This window comes from Cordyceps fumosorosea (genome assembly GCF_001636725.1).
Source record: "Cordyceps fumosorosea ARSEF 2679 chromosome Unknown scaffold_22, whole genome shotgun sequence".
In the NCBI taxonomy this organism is placed as follows: Eukaryota; Fungi; Ascomycota; class Sordariomycetes; order Hypocreales; family Cordycipitaceae; genus Cordyceps; species Cordyceps fumosorosea.
Window position 1 is genome coordinate 388,995 of NW_017387322.1, and position 18,098 is coordinate 407,092.

The 18,098-nt window shown below is 57.6% G+C and overlaps 6 protein-coding genes across 6 annotated transcripts; 3 read left to right on the forward strand and 3 right to left on the reverse strand.

Moving 5' to 3' along the window:
* Positions 1-1,924: 1,924 nt before the first annotated feature.
* On the forward strand, positions 1,925-4,309 carry ISF_07549 (protein kinase (Lkh1); the record flags this gene model as incomplete). The annotated part of the gene is made up of 4 exons (XM_018851152.1): positions 1,925-2,947; positions 3,004-3,082; positions 3,139-3,486; positions 3,549-4,309. 4 exons carry the CDS (start codon positions 1,925-1,927, stop codon positions 4,307-4,309), a joined length of 2,211 nt encoding a protein of 736 aa, XP_018701748.1.
* An 879-nt stretch (positions 4,310-5,188) lies between these two features.
* Positions 5,189-7,085, forward strand: ISF_07550 (hypothetical protein; the record flags this gene model as incomplete). Its single annotated transcript, XM_018851153.1, has 2 exons — positions 5,189-6,016; positions 6,057-7,085. 2 exons carry the CDS (start codon positions 5,189-5,191, stop codon positions 7,083-7,085), a joined length of 1,857 nt encoding a protein of 618 aa, XP_018701749.1.
* Positions 7,086-7,236: 151 nt separating this feature from the next.
* ISF_07551 (hypothetical protein) lies at positions 7,237-9,795 on the reverse strand (the record flags this gene model as incomplete). The annotated part of the gene is made up of 1 exon (XM_018851154.1): positions 7,237-9,795. One exon carries the CDS (start codon positions 9,793-9,795, stop codon positions 7,237-7,239), a length of 2,559 nt encoding a protein of 852 aa, XP_018701750.1.
* A 1,016-nt stretch (positions 9,796-10,811) lies between these two features.
* On the reverse strand, positions 10,812-11,048 carry ISF_07552 (hypothetical protein; the record flags this gene model as incomplete). The annotated part of the gene is made up of 1 exon (XM_018851155.1): positions 10,812-11,048. The coding sequence occupies one exon, from the start codon at positions 11,046-11,048 to the stop codon at positions 10,812-10,814; it is 237 nt and encodes a 78-aa protein (XP_018701751.1).
* Positions 11,049-12,249: 1,201 nt separating this feature from the next.
* On the forward strand, positions 12,250-13,136 carry ISF_07553 (FMN-binding split barrel; the record flags this gene model as incomplete). Its single annotated transcript, XM_018851156.1, has 2 exons — positions 12,250-12,979; positions 13,051-13,136. 2 exons carry the CDS (start codon positions 12,250-12,252, stop codon positions 13,134-13,136), a joined length of 816 nt encoding a protein of 271 aa, XP_018701752.1.
* Positions 13,137-13,407: 271 nt separating this feature from the next.
* Positions 13,408-15,244, reverse strand: ISF_07554 (Cyclic-AMP phosphodiesterase, class-II; the record flags this gene model as incomplete). The annotated part of the gene is made up of 2 exons (XM_018851157.1): positions 13,408-14,982; positions 15,203-15,244. 2 exons carry the CDS (start codon positions 15,242-15,244, stop codon positions 13,408-13,410), a joined length of 1,617 nt encoding a protein of 538 aa, XP_018701753.1.
* Between the last annotated feature and the right edge of the window lie 2,854 nt (positions 15,245-18,098).

An 18,098-nucleotide genomic window follows, 5' to 3' on the forward strand; every position in this document is an offset into this window, starting at 1 on the left:
GTACCGTGGTTTCTATTTTGGAGCGTAGTAACATGTGCTTGTTTTTCCTTGGGCCGTAGCCTTGTGCACAGGGTCTGAGCTACTGGTTTATCGAAAACGATCACCTGTGCATAAAATTGTAAATTTTATATTCTTCGTTGCTTTGCAGGGACTTGCCACGTATGATGTGCCCTTTCGACTACCCGCAAGTTGATAGGGCCAAGAAGAGGCGGGCGGAGAGGAGGGGATCCCGTCGGGAGCCAAGGCTGCACTCTGTGCGAAGCCCAACGAACTTGCCGAGTTCTTAATAAATAGTAATGGGCAGCGTATCAGAAGGTGGTGTGTGTTATTTTCTGTACCTTTTTGGCGTGTTCCTGTCAAGTCAGCTGGTAGTTTTGGGGGGGGGGGGCCAAGGGGATGCTGTGTCCGCAAGTCTATCCGTCATTGTGAACTGTGCTGCCAAGATCCCTCAGACAGACTCCACAACTCCCTTCAATATTAACGATCGTGAAGAAAGAGGCATCTAGCTAAGTTTCTAGTCCATTTGTGCACAGGACCTGCAGCAGTGTTTCCGGTCTGTTTCTCTTTTGTCTTGTTTTTGTCTTCCTTTTTTTTTTTTCGTTGTTTTTTCTTTCTTTCCTTTGTGTACGCTGGCAGACTTGCTTGGTGCCTCCTGGGCCAACGGCGCCGCCAACTACCTTGCCCTGTGCGTCAGCATCGACAAGGCAACGAACGGAAAGAGTTATCTTTATAGAGAAGAAGGGCGAAGAGGGAAAAAATCCAGCAAAAATGGCACAACCTTAATAGCAACATGGGCAATATTGCTGCGCCTTTTATGCAGGGAATCCGCGGAGACGTGGCGTGCCTTAGAAGGCGGCACATCACAGTACATCGCTGGCAATGCACGGTACAGTGCGTTTCGCGTTTTACACAGTAGTTATGTATGTACATAGTTTGTAGGTGCTTCCACAATCGGCACATAAAACAAGGCTGGCTAGCGACAGGACAGAACATCAAGGCCAGCAAAAATGGCAATAAAAAGTGACAAGATATTTAGCTGCGTCTTTCCTATTATTAGTTCAATCATTTTTCCAATCTCCTCCTTTCTCTCGAGCAGGCACAAGCCACTGTCAGGGCAGGCCAGGAGGCTGGGCAGCGCCGGCTCGGTTCTCCTCTTCTAGCGGGCCACCCACTACGAAGTTATCCATCCATCCCGTCGCCAGCTTCATTCCACGCAGACTGGCCCTGGAACATGCAGCCACGAGGACAATGTCGCTTCCCCTCGGGTTCTGTTCCGGGGGGGGGTGGTTGATTGTTCCGCGGTTTATTATCCTAGGCATCCCCCTTTTTTTTTTCTTTGCGATCTTCCCAAACCTTGATCAAGTGTATGAATATCCATGATGGCAACAGTTGTCAAAATGGCTCGACAGGTGCCTTGCTCGTTCCACTGCTGGGCAATGACTGACGAGCAGTGTCACCTGCTGGCTGGCGTTTGTAGAGCAATGGCACTGTAATTGTGAATTTTAGGGGCTGCCGACTGTTAGAGGGGCAGGGCCACTGGAAGCCACTAACGTTACCTGCCGCCACCACAAATGCAACTAGTCAAATCGCCTCCCTCCCGCTCACCCGCTCACGGTGGCGGTCGTTACAGTGCATTAGACAGTGCATCGCTCCGCCGCAGTTCACCACTCACTTGTGTACCGTACCGTTGCAGACCGTCCCAGCTTTCCCAAAATTATCCCTCCAGCCGCTCGTCACCCGTCACTTCACTGATCCTCTGAGAATCTGACTCGGACTCCTCGTGCTGCGGACCGACCTTCCCCTCGAAATCCTCGTCCTCACAACGACACATGTTCGCTCTTCGTCGACAACTCTCTGCCCCCTCTCGAAAACGACTACAATCCTGACGCTCTGATTGCATTACACTTCGACTAGAGGTAGCGGCATGTCGACGCCTGCGACAGCTGTGGTGGCCGCGGCCACGCTCCCTCACTACCACTTATCGCGCCATTACCACTCACCCTACGCCGCCCATCATCAACAACCTCATCAACAACAACAACAACAATATCCTACCTCTCCTGGCCATCGTCCTGCTGCTCTCGTCGACGCAGCCCCCTCATCCTCCGCCACCAACACGACCTCCCATATACGTCCCGCCTACCCTCTCCCCAGTCCTCTTCTCCATCCGCGTCGCCACAACTACAACCACAACCCCCAAGAACACGCTCCCGCCCCGACTGATGATGCCCTGTTAAACAGTCATCCGCCACCACCTCCCCCCCATGGTTACCTCGAACTGCACGGCTACACGACCGCCGCCCCTCCATGTCAGAACGATACTTTCGCCTCGTCAGCAGTGTCTACTTCCACCGCCACCTCCCTGACATTGGCTATGGATCAACACCCCTCCCGCAAGCGTCGCCGCTCCAAAGAACCTGACTGGGACAATTTCTACCGCAACGGCCTCCCCAAGGAAGTCATTGTCATCCACGACACTCCCGAGCCAGAGGCGAACCAGGGCCGCAAACTCACCCACAGCCATGTTACCAGCAGCCACATTGTCGCTCCAGACGGCGCTGCTCTCCGTCAACAAACCACACTGCAATCACAGCCTACCAAACGCCGCCGCCGAGACAACGTGAACCCGCCCGTCCACTACCACGTCCAGCCCGTGGCCGAATCCCATGCGACAACTCCAAACTACAATATTACGCCCAGTGCCTCGACCTTGTCAAGCGACGGCCATCCCTCTACCGCCCACACCACTGCTGCTACTTCGTTGTCTTCCAATGGCCAGCCCGACGCCGCCACTGCCCCGCTCAAGCGGAAACGCACCCGCCAGCAAGCCGCCATTGAAGCCAAACGACGTGATATTCAAGGACTCGGTCATCCCTTTGAGGCCTATGTACCGCCGCCATTCCCGCCAAGGAAATCTGGCGACGTATACGTTCGAGTCGTCCACGATGTGCGTTGTCTCCCTTCTCGCCATGTAGCCTCCAGTGCAATGCTGACCCCCCGCAGACCCAGTCCAAGGGTGCCAGGGTTGATGACGATGACGGTCACTACCTTGTTGTACCAGATGCAGATCTTACCGACAAGTGTAAGATATCTTTCCAGCCCCTCCATCCATTTAACCTGATACTGATTGCCTACTAGATAAGATCAAGTGCCTTCTTGGCCAAGGTACTTTTGGTAAGGTCGTTCAAGCCCGCGACCGCCGCCGCAACGAAGCTGTCGCTGTCAAGATTATTCGCTCGGTCCAGAAGTATCGTGACGCTTCCCGCATTGAGCTCCGCGTCTTTGCCACTCTGAAAGCAAACGATCCCACCAACAGAAATCGTTGCGTCCACTTACGAGACTGCTTTGACTATCGTGGTCACATCTGCATCGTCATGGATCTGCTGGGTCAAAGCATCTTTGATTTTCTCAAAGCCAACCACTTCGTGCCCTTTCCCAACAGCCAGATTCAAAAGTTTGCTCGTCAACTACTTACCAGCGTTGCTTGTAAGTTCCACCGCCTTCCAGCCGTCCGTCTCTGCCTTCTCTTACTAACAACACTTGGCCAGTCCTTCATGACCTCAATCTAATACACACTGATCTCAAGCCCGAAAACATTTTACTATATGACAACTCTTATCAAACTTTTACATATCACAGGAAGATTCCGTCTGCTTCGACAACGATTAATCGACAAGCCACACAAAGGCGAGTCTTGCTCGATACCGAAATTCGACTAATCGACTTTGGGTCTGCCACCTTTGAGGACGAGTACCACTCATCTGTCGTTTCCACCCGCCATTATCGCGCACCCGAAATTATTCTCGGCCTCGGCTGGTCCTTTCCCTGTGACATCTGGAGCATCGGATGCATCCTTGTCGAATTCTTCACAGGCGATGCCCTCTTCCAAACGCACGACAACTTGGAACACCTTGCCATGATGGAAATGGTTCTTGGACAACGGATAGATGCTCATCTGGTGCAAGCCGTCAACAGAATATCCAGCAGGACAGGCGGCAACCCTGCTTCCAAATACTTCAAACGGCTCCGGCTCGATTACCCGACTCCAGAGACCTCGCGAAGCTCAAAGCGCTTTGTTAGAGCCATGAAGAATCTTGATAACATAATTCCAAAGAATACGACGTTCTTCAAGAACTTCCACGATTTGCTGCGGAAAATGTTTATCTATGATCCTTCACAGCGCATCACGGCTCGCGAGGCATTAAACCATCCCTGGTTCAAAGAGATGGCGCCACCCGACGACGGAACGGAAGCCGCCAAAATTCGAATGGAAAAGCGGCGAATTGGCCAAGACGCCCAGAAGGCCTAGTTGGATACATATTGGATACATGACCAATCTATGAATGATTTTGGCGTTTGTTACCGGCCGTTCAACGGCTGGCTGCATAGGAAACGCAGCTGCTACCAATGGGAAGCCAGCTTCTCCGTTCTCTCTGATGCATCCGTTTTGCCGGGCTTCTCTTCGTTGTCAAGCTTATCCGTTTTATCACGATTTTCCGTTTGAGCATTGGGGAGTATTGGAAAATCAAAATCGTCCCGGCTTCTACGCGCTAGGAGCCTCAACAACAGTATTCCAGTTACTTGGGGGTTTGAACCGTCATTTTGCATTGCCTGCACGTTTTCTTTCATTTGTTGGTACCACTGGTGGCCACGAATCTTGCTTTTTTCCTGCATGGAGTTTCAATAGGGTATCATGATGACACGACGTCTGTTTTCTTCTTTTTGCTACAATCTTGTGCCTCTACGGCAATGCACACACATTTTATATGTTTTTGACAAGGCGCTACCTGTCTTGGTATTGTTGCATACATATTAACTATACTATCATTTGAAAGGGGACTGAGATTTGGGAATAACCTTGAACAGGTGTACGGGGTTTGATTTATGTTGATGGCATCGTCCATAGTATTCACCGATGACAAGAAAAAACACAATCATCATTGCGTGCTGAGTGAGGCTGTTACTCAATGTTTGGTCCTGTATTGTAGTCTTGCTAGTTTGCTTGCTCTCTGACAATGACAGCGGGAAGCATGTCATGAAAGAGAATGTTTGTTTGTAAACGCCAGCCAAACCTCAACTGCTTTGCGATTCAAACAAGGGGCATTCAGTCTTATAAGTACCTCCCTTTCTCCCCTTTCCCTAGAGACTCACTGACTCACTCACAAAGACACGCACAACATACACACAGATGCTTGACGGAGCACAGTATAACTTTGCGGTCCAACCTGAGCAGCCCCCTTTCTCCCTCTCTCTCCTTACCCCTCACTCCGCTGCCCAGAGATGCCTGACCGGCTACACGACGACGAGGTCGCGCCCTTTGCCGCCCTCCGCCGTCCCGCCGTTGAGGCCCTCGCGCGGATCCTCTACTTGCGCCACGCCACCACGACCGGCGCCCCCGCCGGCCGAACCTGCGCGACGCGCCCGCCCTGCGCCGCCCCCGCGCGCTGTCCCTCCTCGGCGACCTCTTCTGCAGCTGCTTCCAGCACGGTGGTGGCGGACAGGAAACCCGGGGGGCGAGAGAGCTGATCAGGGCGGAGGTGGACGCCGCGCTATGCCCGAGTCACAGGGCGCTGAGCCCGCGCGTGCTGGCGGCGCTGGCGGTGCTGGTGGAGGACGAGGTGAGGAGGCACCTGGACCGAGCAGCAGGGGCAAGGCGGACGCGGGAGAAGAAGGAGGTGGAGGAGGGGGCGGTGGAGATGTGGACGGAGAGCGCGGCGCGCGTGGCGGCGCTCTGGACGGGGAGGAGGAGATGGGAGGAGAAGATGAGGAGGCCGCTGGACGTGGCCCTGCCGGCGTGCGTGAGAGGCAGCGGCTGCGCGGCGTGCAGGCTGGCGGTGGTGGGCGGGTCGCCGCAGTTTCTGATGGTCTTGAGGACGGGCCTGGTGGCGCGCCACGAGATGGCGGTCGCGACGGGCCGCGAGCGAAGGGCGGGCACGCCGGAGCCGCCGGTTCTGCTGCGCATGGTGGAGGCGTGGATCGACACGTGCTACGCGCGGAGGAGGAGGAGGCGCATCCGGTGCGAGAGCGACTTGATGGCGGCGTTGGTGCTCCGGCAGCGGCTGGGCAGCGGCAGGGAAAGGAGGGCTGAAGCGGGAGGAGGGGGAGGCGGAGGGCAGCGGAGGGGGGGCTGCTGGCTGGCGCGGGACGAGGAGGCGCGGCTGATGATGGAGGTGGACGTCGAGGCGCTCCTCCTCAGCAGTGGCGAGGACGAGGACGAGGAGGACGAGGACGAGGAGGACGAGTATGAGGTTGAGTATGCGCAGGGGAGGTGGAGGCTGCTCAAGCGCGCGACGAGTAGGAAAGAGGAGGAGGGATACTCGCAGCACCTCCCGGCGGGCGCCTTTGCGGCGGTGATGAGGGTGACTCCGGAGAGGAGCTCGAGGTCGTCGTCGACGAGACGGCGGCGGTCGAAGGAACGGCAGTCGGGGGAGGCCAAGGTATCACCGCCAAGCCCGCCGCCTCCTGCAAAGAGTGACGACGATCGCCAGCCGTCGAGAACGAACGAGCGCGTGCCGGAGAGGTCTCCTCCGACTTCTTCCCTGCGCGCCTCCGCCAGCACCGTGGTAGTCGAGCCCCCGCCCCGGACGACGGCCGCCCCGGACGGAATCCCGGCAGCGGCGGCACGGACCTGGCCTACGCAGCCATCACTGCCATCGCCGCCGCTTTCGCTAGCCAGCGAGGCCGAGCTGGCCGCCATCTACGACGCGTACTACCGCGCGGCCGCCGCGGCGGATGACGTCGGCACCACTGCCCCCAGCATCCGCGCTGGCATCCGCGGTCCTCCGTCGCCGCCCTGTACGCGGAGCGCGCCGCCGCAGCCAGTCTCGCCGCTTCCAGAGCACGGCTACGTCGCTGCGGAGAGGGAGGTTGAGAGGAGGGACCATGGTGACGATGAATCGCTGCATCCGCGGCCGCTGCGGACGCGGCACTACCGGCCACGGAGCAGCGGCATCCCGGTGCCGAAGCACCCGACCGCCGTGGGGATGCCGCGGGTTGGCAGCGTGCACTCGGTGAGCTCGACGGTCCTGCTGGGGTGCGGCGGCGGCGGCGGCCGGCGGTGGCCAAGGCCGGTGGAGGGCTGCTGACCTGGGGGGGACTTTGCTGGATCCTCACGCATGCGCTGTAGCAGTTGGGACTAGTACACAAAATGTTTCCGCCGTCTATTGGGTATATATCAGAGTGGACCAAGTCTATAGTAAAATCCAAGCAAGGTGACGCAACATGATGTTCCGTTTTCTAGGCATCGGCCGTCTTGGCCAAGACCTGCGCAACGGCCGGGATGTAGCACGCCGCCTTTTGAAAGTCCCCGAGCTTGACACGCATCAGATCGTGCGCCAACAGCACCGACTGCTCCCCTTCCTCCCCGTCCTCCCCGCCCACCACCGGCTGCAGGGCGTCGGCCTTGCCGTAGCGCTGCGAGAAGTGCGTGAGCAGCACGCGGCGGGCGCGCATCTCCCGGGCCACCTCGAGCGCCTCGCCCATGGTGCTGTGCATCTTGTACCGCGCGTGGTCCTGCATGTCGTCGCCAAAGGTGCACTCGTGGACGAGCAGGTGGGCGCCGCGGCAGGCGCGCGCGAAGCGGCTCGACGGGCGGCAGTCGCCGGACCAGGCGACGCGCAGGCCGGACGGCGCCGCGAGCTCCAGCTCCGTGGCGTAGGCGCGCCAGCAGTGCGCGACGGGCACGCGCTTGATGCCGCGCAGGCCGAACGAGTCCGCGGCGCCGAGTGCGGCCAGGTCCTCGGCGGTGGTGAGATCGCGGTCGCCGCGCGGGCCGCAGCTCGGGAAGCGCAGCCGGTGGAAGCCAATGTCCTCGACCTGCGAAATCTCCTGCAGCACGGCGCGGTACCGCCCGATGCAGCTGATGGCGAGCAGTCGGTCGCTGCTGCCGTCGGCGAGCGTCTGCTCGTACCACGCCTTGACGACGGTGGCCACGCCCATGTGGTGGTCGGCGTGCAGGTGGCTGACGACGATGCAGCGCAGGTCGCGCAGCAGCTCGGCCGCGCCCTCGCGGCCGAGCAGCCGCCGGATCTGGCCGAGCGTGCCCTCGCCGCAGTCAAGCAGGTAGGTGCCGATTCCGGGCACGCGGATCAGCGTGGCGGACACGTTGCGGTGCTTGTTGGGCACGCTGGAGCCGGTGCCGAGAGGGATGATTTCCGCGTCGCGGCTGGGGATGTCGGCCTCCTGCTGCTCGATGCGCGCGAGAAAGGCCGGGTCAGTGGCCTTGGCCCGGGCCTGCTGCGCGAGCGCGAGGGCCTCCTCGTCGACGGAGTTGTAGGCCAGCTGCAGGTCGGGGAATGGGGCGATGGCGTCATCTTTGTAGAGCAGTCGTGGCATGATTTGGATTTTGTGGCCCGCTCTACCGAGCTCGATAGATGAGGAGGGGTCATCGGGGGTTTGAAAGTCGACGGTGTTGTCGAAGGAGACGAAGGGGAAGCGCTCGGGGTCGATGCGGCGCAGCTTGGCGAGCATCTCAGCTGAGCTGGCATTGCTGACCATGTTCGGGCATGTGCTGGAAGAGCAGAGGATGTGCTTGATTTTCGGGTGAGTAGCCATGTATTTCTGAATCTTGGGGTTCGACGCGAGACCGTCGCCAAGAATCCAGTACATGGAGGTTATTTCAGACATGAGTTCAGCATTTGTCCACTCTGGACGCTCAAAGAAGGCGTCCAGGAAGTCACGGCTGCCAATGTCGGCGACAGCGATGCCTTTGCCAGGCTGACGCTCCCCGAGAACCATGTCCGGCGTGACTACCGTGCCCTCGTCTGTCGTTACTGTTTCACCAGCAGTCAAGAGCTTGAAGCTCTGCGGTTTCACACCAAGCTCCTTAGCCGCCTGAGCGTTGAATTTGCCGCGACGATCTTGACACTTGATGATGTAACTCATGGAAATCTCAGAGTACGACGTCCGCGGCAGCGCGCCGTTGGAAATGGCGTTGATGCCCTCCATTTCTCCCTTGGGGGGCGCGGCGTCGGCGTCGGGAAACACCCACGCCTTGGCTGCGCTGCTGACAGACTTAAGCGCATCGGCGCCGAGTGAGCCGTTGTACCGTCGCATGCTATTGCCGTCTAATATGATAGCCTCGTCCTCCGGTGTCAGCTCGTCAATACTCTTGAGGGCCATGGTAATTTTATCATGGCTGCCGGTGAACATGATCTTTTCCATGACCAGGCCCGCCACAGCGGGATCTGACGGCGTAGAGGCAGGCTTGTACAAGCTGCTGCTGCTCGAGTTACTGGACGCGCTGTCGCTACGTCGACGCTTGGTCGGACTACTAGAGCGCTCCCTCCGAACAGGAATCTTCCAAACTCGGATCGATTCGTCCTCCCAGTCCGGCGCCGTGAGCGTCGGGTCCGCGCCGCGCGGGTCCTCCCTGTGCTCCAGGGCGCGCACGGCGACGGGCTGGCGAAAGATGACAGGCCGCGCCGAGGCGAGGATGTGGCAGAGGTTGTCGGCGCCGTGGACGGTGACGCCGTCGTTGCGAAGCTGGCGCAGCAGCTTCTGGCCCTTTTCGGCGCGCTTCGAGTTTTCGGTGGCGCGGAACTCCTTGGCGGCGTCGAACGCGCCGCCGATGCTGAGCAGGTAGCCGATCAGGCCGCCCATCTGCGACCAGCCGACGGCGCCGGAGAGGAAGACGTGTTCGGTGCCGCCGAGGTGCAGCTTGCGGCAGGAGAAGGCGCGCTGGGTGCCCTCGGCGACGTGGCCAAAGACGTAGGAGCGCTTCTCGTGGTGTACGTATATGCAGGTCCCCGGCGTGTCGGCCGTCGGCACCGTGGCGAGCTCGACCGTCGTCGTCATGACGGTGGGATCGTTTCCGGACCTGGCGTAGGGTTGTCTGGCTACTAGAGTCGAGCCGAGACGGTCAGGTCTCGCGGAGAGGAGTGGTAGGAAACGAGTGCAAGGTCGTGCAGTATGCAGACTCGGTAGCCGGGGTGCGGTAGCAGCTGCGCGACAGGTAAAATATCTAATGTAAACGTCGAGGAAACGAGGTTTGAAGTGAAGAGCGGAGAGAGAGTTGCGATGGAGGATGCCACATGATTCCATGAGAAAAAAAAAGAGAAGAATAACAGAGTAATAGTTAAAAAGAGAGCTAGAGTGGCATCATGAGGGGCATTGGGAGTTGCGCTGATGCGTCACAGCGGGCATGCATAAAGTGAGAGGATCAGATTGGAGTCACCGGCGAGGCGAAAAAAAAAAGCTGTGATGGACAGCCTGGTGGGTCTCGGTGTTTGGTCAGGCCTTCTTAAAAGTCGTTGGAGATGCGAGGCGCGGATAAATCGATGCATGTTGCCAGGAAAATTGCAAGAATAATTTGCTCAAACATTTCTTGTTATTTAAAATGGAATCTTGCATGGTCATTCAGAGAAATTGCACAATGGCCGCATTGCTCAGAGGCAATCAGGTTACCTGCTTCGCTGGCCAGCCCTTCAGGGTGAAGTACCAATGTGTGTAGGTACCTGCTACACGTACACGATGGGAATACTTAATTAGTTAGGCCATCGATGTAATCCAGCCGAGGCATCCCTTGACGTTCATTTGGGCAAGGCGTAAACTTAGTGAGCTGCGCCAAGTTGTATTACCCCAGGAATTATGCAGCTCACGTCAGAGTAGATGAGATACGATCAAGTGCCACGTACATTTCTGAAACTCTAATAGAAAATTGTAGCCAGCTGTAAAGAAAGATTCTTATTTGTGCGAGAATAGTATACATGAAATCAAGTAAATAAATGGGCGCATTTCCAAAGGCGTTATGGTGGGAGTACTCTCTCTGCATCACACACTCGTTCCCCGCCCAGAGATGCCAATGACGGATGCTATGCGCGATCTTTGGGCTCGCTGCGACGCTTCATCTTTGACGCACGCTCTGGGACGCCGACGCCATAGGTTCGGAGCTGAAAGTAGTCCCATTCGGCCTCGACATCACGGAAACGCTGAGGCGTGGCCTTGGGTTTGGTGAGGAGACCGCGGACAAGAGTTCCGCTGGGAAGAGACGACACGCCCCCAAGAAGCATAAAGGCTGGTGAAGCGGTGGAAAGCTTGCCGGGCGCCATTGTGGTATATGTGCGATGTGTGTCGGCGGTATGTAATGTGTAGTATGTAGATGTGTAGTGGTATGCGACTTAGACTAATGTCAAGGGCTCGTGTGTGAATCTTGCGTGGCTCGCACAGCAATACAAGTTGGTAGAGAATAATAGAATGCAGATTGCAAATGAAACGGCAAGATGCTTTTTGACCTTTACTGCCGACGTTGTTGCCTTTATATACTTGTAAGCTGACTATGGCTGGGCACCGAGCATGAGGACACGCCAAAAGAAGCGCCACCCATCCATCCGGACATCTTAGTGATGTTCCCCGCATTCATAACGGGAGATCTCTTGGACGACAAGACACTGACCAATCCCATCGCCAGGCGACACACCAAGGTGAGATGGATGACATGTGAAGAGGATAAGCCAGTGTCTGGGGGATCGCTCGCGTGATGATGCTTTGAACCCCGGCGGCGATGTAATTTGTTGAGCGGGAGCCTTGTACGGAATACTCCCCCCTACTGACATGATGAAACATCGGAGAGTTCCTTGATATGAGTAGCGACCTCAGCGCCGCCAAGGCCATATGCTCGAGTTATTTGGCGCCGCGTACTCGAAACGAAAGCCAGATGTCGTGCTTGATTCCTGAATCTTGAAAGCGCTGTAATTCCCCCAGGCCGTTCAGATCTGACCAATCACGTCACGGCCTGATCGGACAGCGGGAGTAGGGCAAGATCTACGGATTACCCGGCATGCAATTTGTAAATCGAGAAGAGATTGATAGCCAAAGCGTCTTGGTAAAAAGAAAACCGCCCAACTTAGTCTTTTTATGGAACCAATGCGGCAAGTTAATTTGTCATCATTCATCAAAATAATGACGGTTCTTTATCTTCCCCAACCAAAGCTACACACCATGGCGGGGTTTCATGGAGCTCCCGGCTGCAACCCCGGCGCGCCGGCCAACCCACCCACCAATGACGGAACCGGGCGGGCCCATGCTAAAACCGCTTTATAAGTTCTTGATAAGACGTCATGTTTTTTCTTCCCTCTCGGCTTCGCTCCCTCAACACACCACCTACCTTCTCTATAAATCTTCATCTACCTTCCTCCCGCCCCCCCCCATCCTTCCTTCATGCGTCGCGGCCGACTCTGCCTCCCTCCTCCTCCCACTTCACTGCTCCGCCATCCACCACTGCCGCACCGCTGCCGCTTCTTCTCCGCCACCATGGCCGACAGCATCAACCGCAACCCGCACCCGGACTTCAAGACCGTCGAGGCCTCGCGCCCCGACTTTGACGCCTCCGCGCCTCCCTTCCGCTACACCAAGACCCCCGAGCCGTCCTGGGCCTTTGGCTCCGGCCGCAACCGCCTCGCCGACCCCGGCGCCTCCCGGCCGCACGTCGCCCTCGACCCGCACGCCGACGGCCGCCCCGCCGGACTCAACTACAAGCTGCTCATCTCCGCCGTCACCCCGCGCCCGATCGCCTTCATCAGCACGCGCAGCCCCGACGGCCGCGCGACCAACCTCGCCCCCTTTAGCTACTTCAACGTCGTCACGCACGACCCGCCCATCTTCGTGATTGGCTTCTCCTCCTCCGTCGCCGACGCCAAGGACACGCTGAGGAACCTGCTGGACTCCAAGGAGTGCGTGATCAACATCATCTCGGAGACGTACCTGGAGGCGGCCAACGCCGCCAGCATCGACGCCCCGTTCGGCAGGGACGAGTGGCGCCTGACGGGGCTGACGCCCGAGTACGGGTGCGAGACGGTGCGCTGCGCGAGGGTCAGGGAGGCCGTGTTCAGCGTGGAGGCGAAGCTCGACTCGGTGCGCGAGTGGGACAGTCGCGCGAGGCCGGGGGAGAAGTCGGGCACGACGGTGTTTGTTGAGGGCACCCGCTTCTGGGTCCGCGAGGACGCGCTCAACGCCGACAAGAGCATCGTCGATCCTGCGGTGAGTACACGACTTGCGAATGGAGGGGAGGCTCCGTGGGTCGCCTCGGCGGCATCACATACTCGCGCACCACAGAAGGCATCGAGCTCACCCGACCCAAGTTCAACGAGGACCTCGGCGGCCTCGAAGGCTACGAGAAGCTCGCCGAGCGCAATCCCTGATAGTTTTCGGGAGTTGGACGGTAGCAATATGCACCAAATCGTCGAGGTGTGTATGCGTTATCATTAATCCAATATAGATAGAAACCACCCAAAATCCAAAAGTGTTCCGATAAAACAAGACAAGTTTGTCATGGTAGTCGAGAATGACCGTATCATTCAAGGAATGAAAATAAATAGCCCAGTAGACGTTGACATCGTGACAAATGTTACCCAACTCATGCATGATATCCAATGAATAAAAAGCCCCCCAATGCGCTTGGTATCTCATCCGCTACAAATAAAACGACTGCCCCGACTTGGAAACGATGAATTCGCACCCGAGTTGTGCTTCCTCCTCGTGCTCCTGCAGCTGCTGCAAGATGACGTCTCCTCGTTCCGGCCCGTCCGCCAACGTCTCTTTAACGTGTATGATGACGACCTTGAGCCCTCGGAGGGGCTTCGCCGACGACGAAGAGGAAGATGATACCGGGTTCGTCACAGATGGTGGTAATGACATGATACCGACATCCGCATCCTGCAGCGACATCTCCTCCGTCGGCGTGGCAAGATGCGGCGTCTCCGTTCCGTCCTCGCCCGTTTTCATGACCATGTCTGTCGTGTTTGCGCGCAGAATTGGCTTGAGAGACTTGGGCGACACCGGATCCTCTGCGGTAAGCGGCTTGCGCGACGTCGTCGCTGAGGTTTGCCTGCGCCCCGCCGCCCCGTCAGAGACGCTCGCGCGCTTGCGCTTCCTCGACTCCAAGGCGCGCAGCTTCCGGGCCATCTCGACCTCGGCGGCGAGCGTGCGAAGCTCTTCAATGAGAAAGACTGGCTTGAGGTGGCCGTACAGTCGGTCGTCGCTCTGGGCGTCGTCGTAGCTGCACTCAATGAAGATGGCGGCGAGGGCGCCCGAGGCGATCTTCGGCGCGGCTTCCTGCCAGACGGGCAGGTTGCGCGGACTCAGCGACAGGCTGTCGGGCTCGACGTCGCCAAAGATGAGGATCTCGCGACGGGTGGCCTGCTCCTGGATGAAGTAGGCGCTTGAGTCGTAGACGCAGACGCGCTGCTGCTCCGCGGTCTCGTGGGAGGACGGCGGCGGGGGGCGCGGGGAGTTTCCGCCGATGAAGCCGCCGCCTTGATTTGCGAGGGAGTGCGCCCTGGACATGGGCGTGTGGTGGTGCGCCATGCCGTAGGTGTCGCGCCGTGGGGTGCAGTGGTGGCTTGAGGCAGCGTCGTGGCTACCGTAGCGCGTCGAGGGGTCGGAGGCGGTCGACCCGCGATGACTGTGCTTCTCGAGGCAGTGTCCGTGGCTGACGCTCCACGTCTTGACCTGGAGGCCGTCGCAGACCTCGAGGTAGCCCTTGGTGTCGCCGTCGCCGAGCGCCGGGCTGCCGCCCTCAACGAGGCGCAGGTAGGTGAGCAAGCCCGCGCCGTTGCTCTCGTCGCTGAGATTGGGCCAGATGACGTTGTTGAAGACGTGCGCCTTGAGGGCCTGGATGGTGCTCGGCAGCGCGGCCAGCTTCTTGGGTCGGGTACCGGGGAGCCCTGCCGTGTTTATGACGAGGCCTGCAATGTGGTCTAGGTGCGGATGCGTGACAAGGTAGGTGTCGACGAGGGCGCGTGCGACGTGGGCGGCGTTCGCCGCTGCGGTGGCGTGCGGCAGTCGCAGGCCTGTAAATGGCCCCGTGGTTAACGTGAAGGGCGGCGACGGTGCCGGCGACGGCATGGCCTCCTCAATGAGCCGGGTGATGGCGGAGAGGTGCACGCCGGCGTCGACGGCGACGATGGAGCCCTTGCGCCAGTCTTGCTCGAGCGAGCGGACGAGAAAGGCGGTAACATTGGATTCTTGCGGTCCGCCTCCGGAGCCCTATTGCGTAGGAGAGGGAGGGAGAGAGTTAGCGAAGATGTATTTCTGGGCAATTGATTGAGATGCTCGGAGACCGGGCGATGGAGGAGGTTGGTATCGTTGTCTGTAACGGGCGCTAGGCTCCAGCCGCCAGCCATCGCGCTCAGGGTCCTGCGCCGAAAGCCCTCCAACCAACAAGCAAGGCCAGACCAACGTTTTGCCCGCGGGGATGCATACTTACGAGGACAATGACCTGCAGCGACGGACTGGCTTGGTCTGCCATATCGTACTCATCCGCCGAGCGTATGATGATGGATGTGCGGCCGATGTTTTTTGATGTTGTAAGAAGGAACAATAACGGGCACGTGTCGGCTGGCGCAAGACGCGAAAGCTTGCCTCTAAAGAACGGTATATATGATAAGACAAGAGACCAAAAAGGTAAAAGGCAAAAAGAGAGCCCCGATGCTGCCAACTCAGACCAGCCAGCCCACCACACACGCAAAGGGCGGCGCCTCCGGGGTCGCCGATGGAGTGGCTTACACGGCCGCTGCAGCGAGACTAGTCTGAACAATGGAGCCTTGCTGTATTTCTGCACGATGACCTGCGTGGGTGGATGACCAGGTATGGAGAATAGAGAGCTGGAGGGACGAGGGAGTGAAGAGGTTGGTTGATGATGGAGGCGCTGGCAGCCCGTCTTTGTTCGTCACGTTGATCGTCTTGCGCAGAGATGGCTGGCTGGCTGCACGTGATTTCCATCGGCCATGCCGTGCCAGTGCCATGTCTGTCTGTCGCTTCTTATTTCCCTCGCTTTTTTTCCCAGCGATTTCGCTTGGAGGCGATGACTGCGGGCGCTGCAATCATCCGTCGGTAATAAAACATCATTGTGAACTCGTACAAATCATGCGTGTAAAAGCTTCGCTGCGGGAAGCAGAAGATGGAGGCCGCCACCAACCTTGTCTACCAGCCCACCAGCCCACCGGCCCACCTCCTCCTCCTCCACTCCCCCCTCCACTCCCTGCATGCAAGATCTTGTTGCTTCCTTTTTCCCCCCATCAAACGCAGTCAAGCTTGTTTGTCGCATTGCTCATGCATATATTTAATATGCGATTTTACCAATACACCCACCTGACGTCTCGGTCTGAAGCTGTGGCGGGCCGCTACTCCGAGCTCATCAGCGATAACTGCACGGCATGCGCCGCCAGAGGCACCCTTGCTCTGCCTCGTCTGCCTGCCTTGCGCCCTTAGACACCAGCCGTCGACGGATACCCTGTCCAAAATTCCTTCGTCCGCGGCCCGTGGATGCTTGCATCTCTTGTCTTGAGACTTTGTTTGCCTTTCCCTGCCTCCGTGTCTCGCGCCAGGCGCAATAGAGACAAGGGAGTAAGAACCAGGTACCAATAATGAGACATATGCGTTGTCGACTGATCTGCGGATTATCTGCTCCATAATACTAATAATAATAATCCTTGGTACAAAAAAATATTTTTAGTCGACGATGGCTGCTCCTGCTACCACTTCGGCAGCTTCCTCACAGCTCGGGCTCTTGGATACGACACGATCGCCTCTCAATAACCCCAGCATCACCACCCTCAGGTCAGCGCCCGAATCCCAAATCCACGAAATCGGGTTTCAGTGCCTTGGCAAACACTCGCATAGTTTCCACAGGAACATGCATCAGCCTGCCCTCCTCCAGGGCCCGCACAAATGCTGGCCGCAGGGCAGACTTATTGTACGGAGTACTTGACCAACAAATATTGCTCCTCTTCTGATGGATGGATCCTAGAGAGCGCCTGCCAGAGCGCCGTGCTGCTCTTATTAGTCACAGCGCGCGTTGCTCACGCCCGACGGCATTTCCCTGACAAGCGCTTCATCCAAAGGCTCAATGCCAATGCAGTTTCACCACACTGCCCGCCTGCCTGCCTGCATCTCGGCGTCACCTTGGGATCTGTCTCGTCAACATCTGCAAGCCGGTAATAATAAGCGGCCAAAGCCAGGATCAGCCAACTTCTCCGCGATGGGACTCTTTCAACCTTCTTAGTCCCAGCTACAGCCCCAGTCCAGGGCGTGCGGCGCGCTTTGGCCACCTCAGCCTTGAGGGTTCGGAATGCAGCGGAAACGACGCTTGTATGGATTTTGGCCGTCGTCGTGTTCTCGACACCGCGTCGCCCGCGACCAGGGAGAACAATAGGCCCAATGTACAAGACAAGTCGCGTGTATGACTGCGTCTGCCTCTCCACGGTCACCGACAGGTACTACAGCAGCTATGACGCGCATGCAGCCCATGTCCACCACACCCTCCTCTTCGGTAAGCATGCGCATGAGCAACCGTGATGACGGTGCAGCAGTGATGCAGCAGTATGTTCCTCCTACGGGAGAGGCGAGACTGCTTGGCCCTCTGGCGGCCACAAATCAATTTGGATGCTGGATCTCTAATCAAAGAACAAAGTTTGATTACTATACAAAATTGCTGCCATCTCCCGTCAAGGTGTCAGGCCCTGTGCCATGGAGCCTAGTGATCTGTGTGTTCTATCGGCGCAGTGAACAAACGTGCGCTCAACACGGTTACTCCCATAATTGAGTTGTTCTCTCCTACAGTTTGTCCACTTGTTGTAGTAATTCCCTGGTTATCGACAACTGCATCAACAACTGCATCAACAACTGCCTTCTCCAGAACTTGCCCAACAAGTTCCCAAGCATCATCAAATTGTTTGTGACTGACCTGCAGTGTTTGTAGTTCCCACCAAGTTGCCACAAACTCTCATCCTGTCTGGCCACCTTTCCAGTACTTTTTCTTTCCCTAGAATCCCGGCCCGTAGTAGCTGCGCTGTGGGCTAAGGTCCAGAACCCGCCGCCGCCAAAGCCCTCGTATATATACCTAAATAAACCTTCAACCCTTCAGCGAAGTAGCTACAATCAAGTTAAAAACTAATGCAGTTTTCCGTACGGTTACCGTACCTTCGCTTTTTCTTTTTGGCTTCGGCCAACTCTCCGCAAAGTCGCCGCTTCGAATAGCCAACGAGTCCCGTGGTGTTGGCTTCTTTTGTACAGTGACCGCGAAACCAACAGCCCGACGTGAACCCCCCCCACCCCCCCAAAAAAACCTACTTTTATTTATTTTTTATTTACTAGACTTTCGG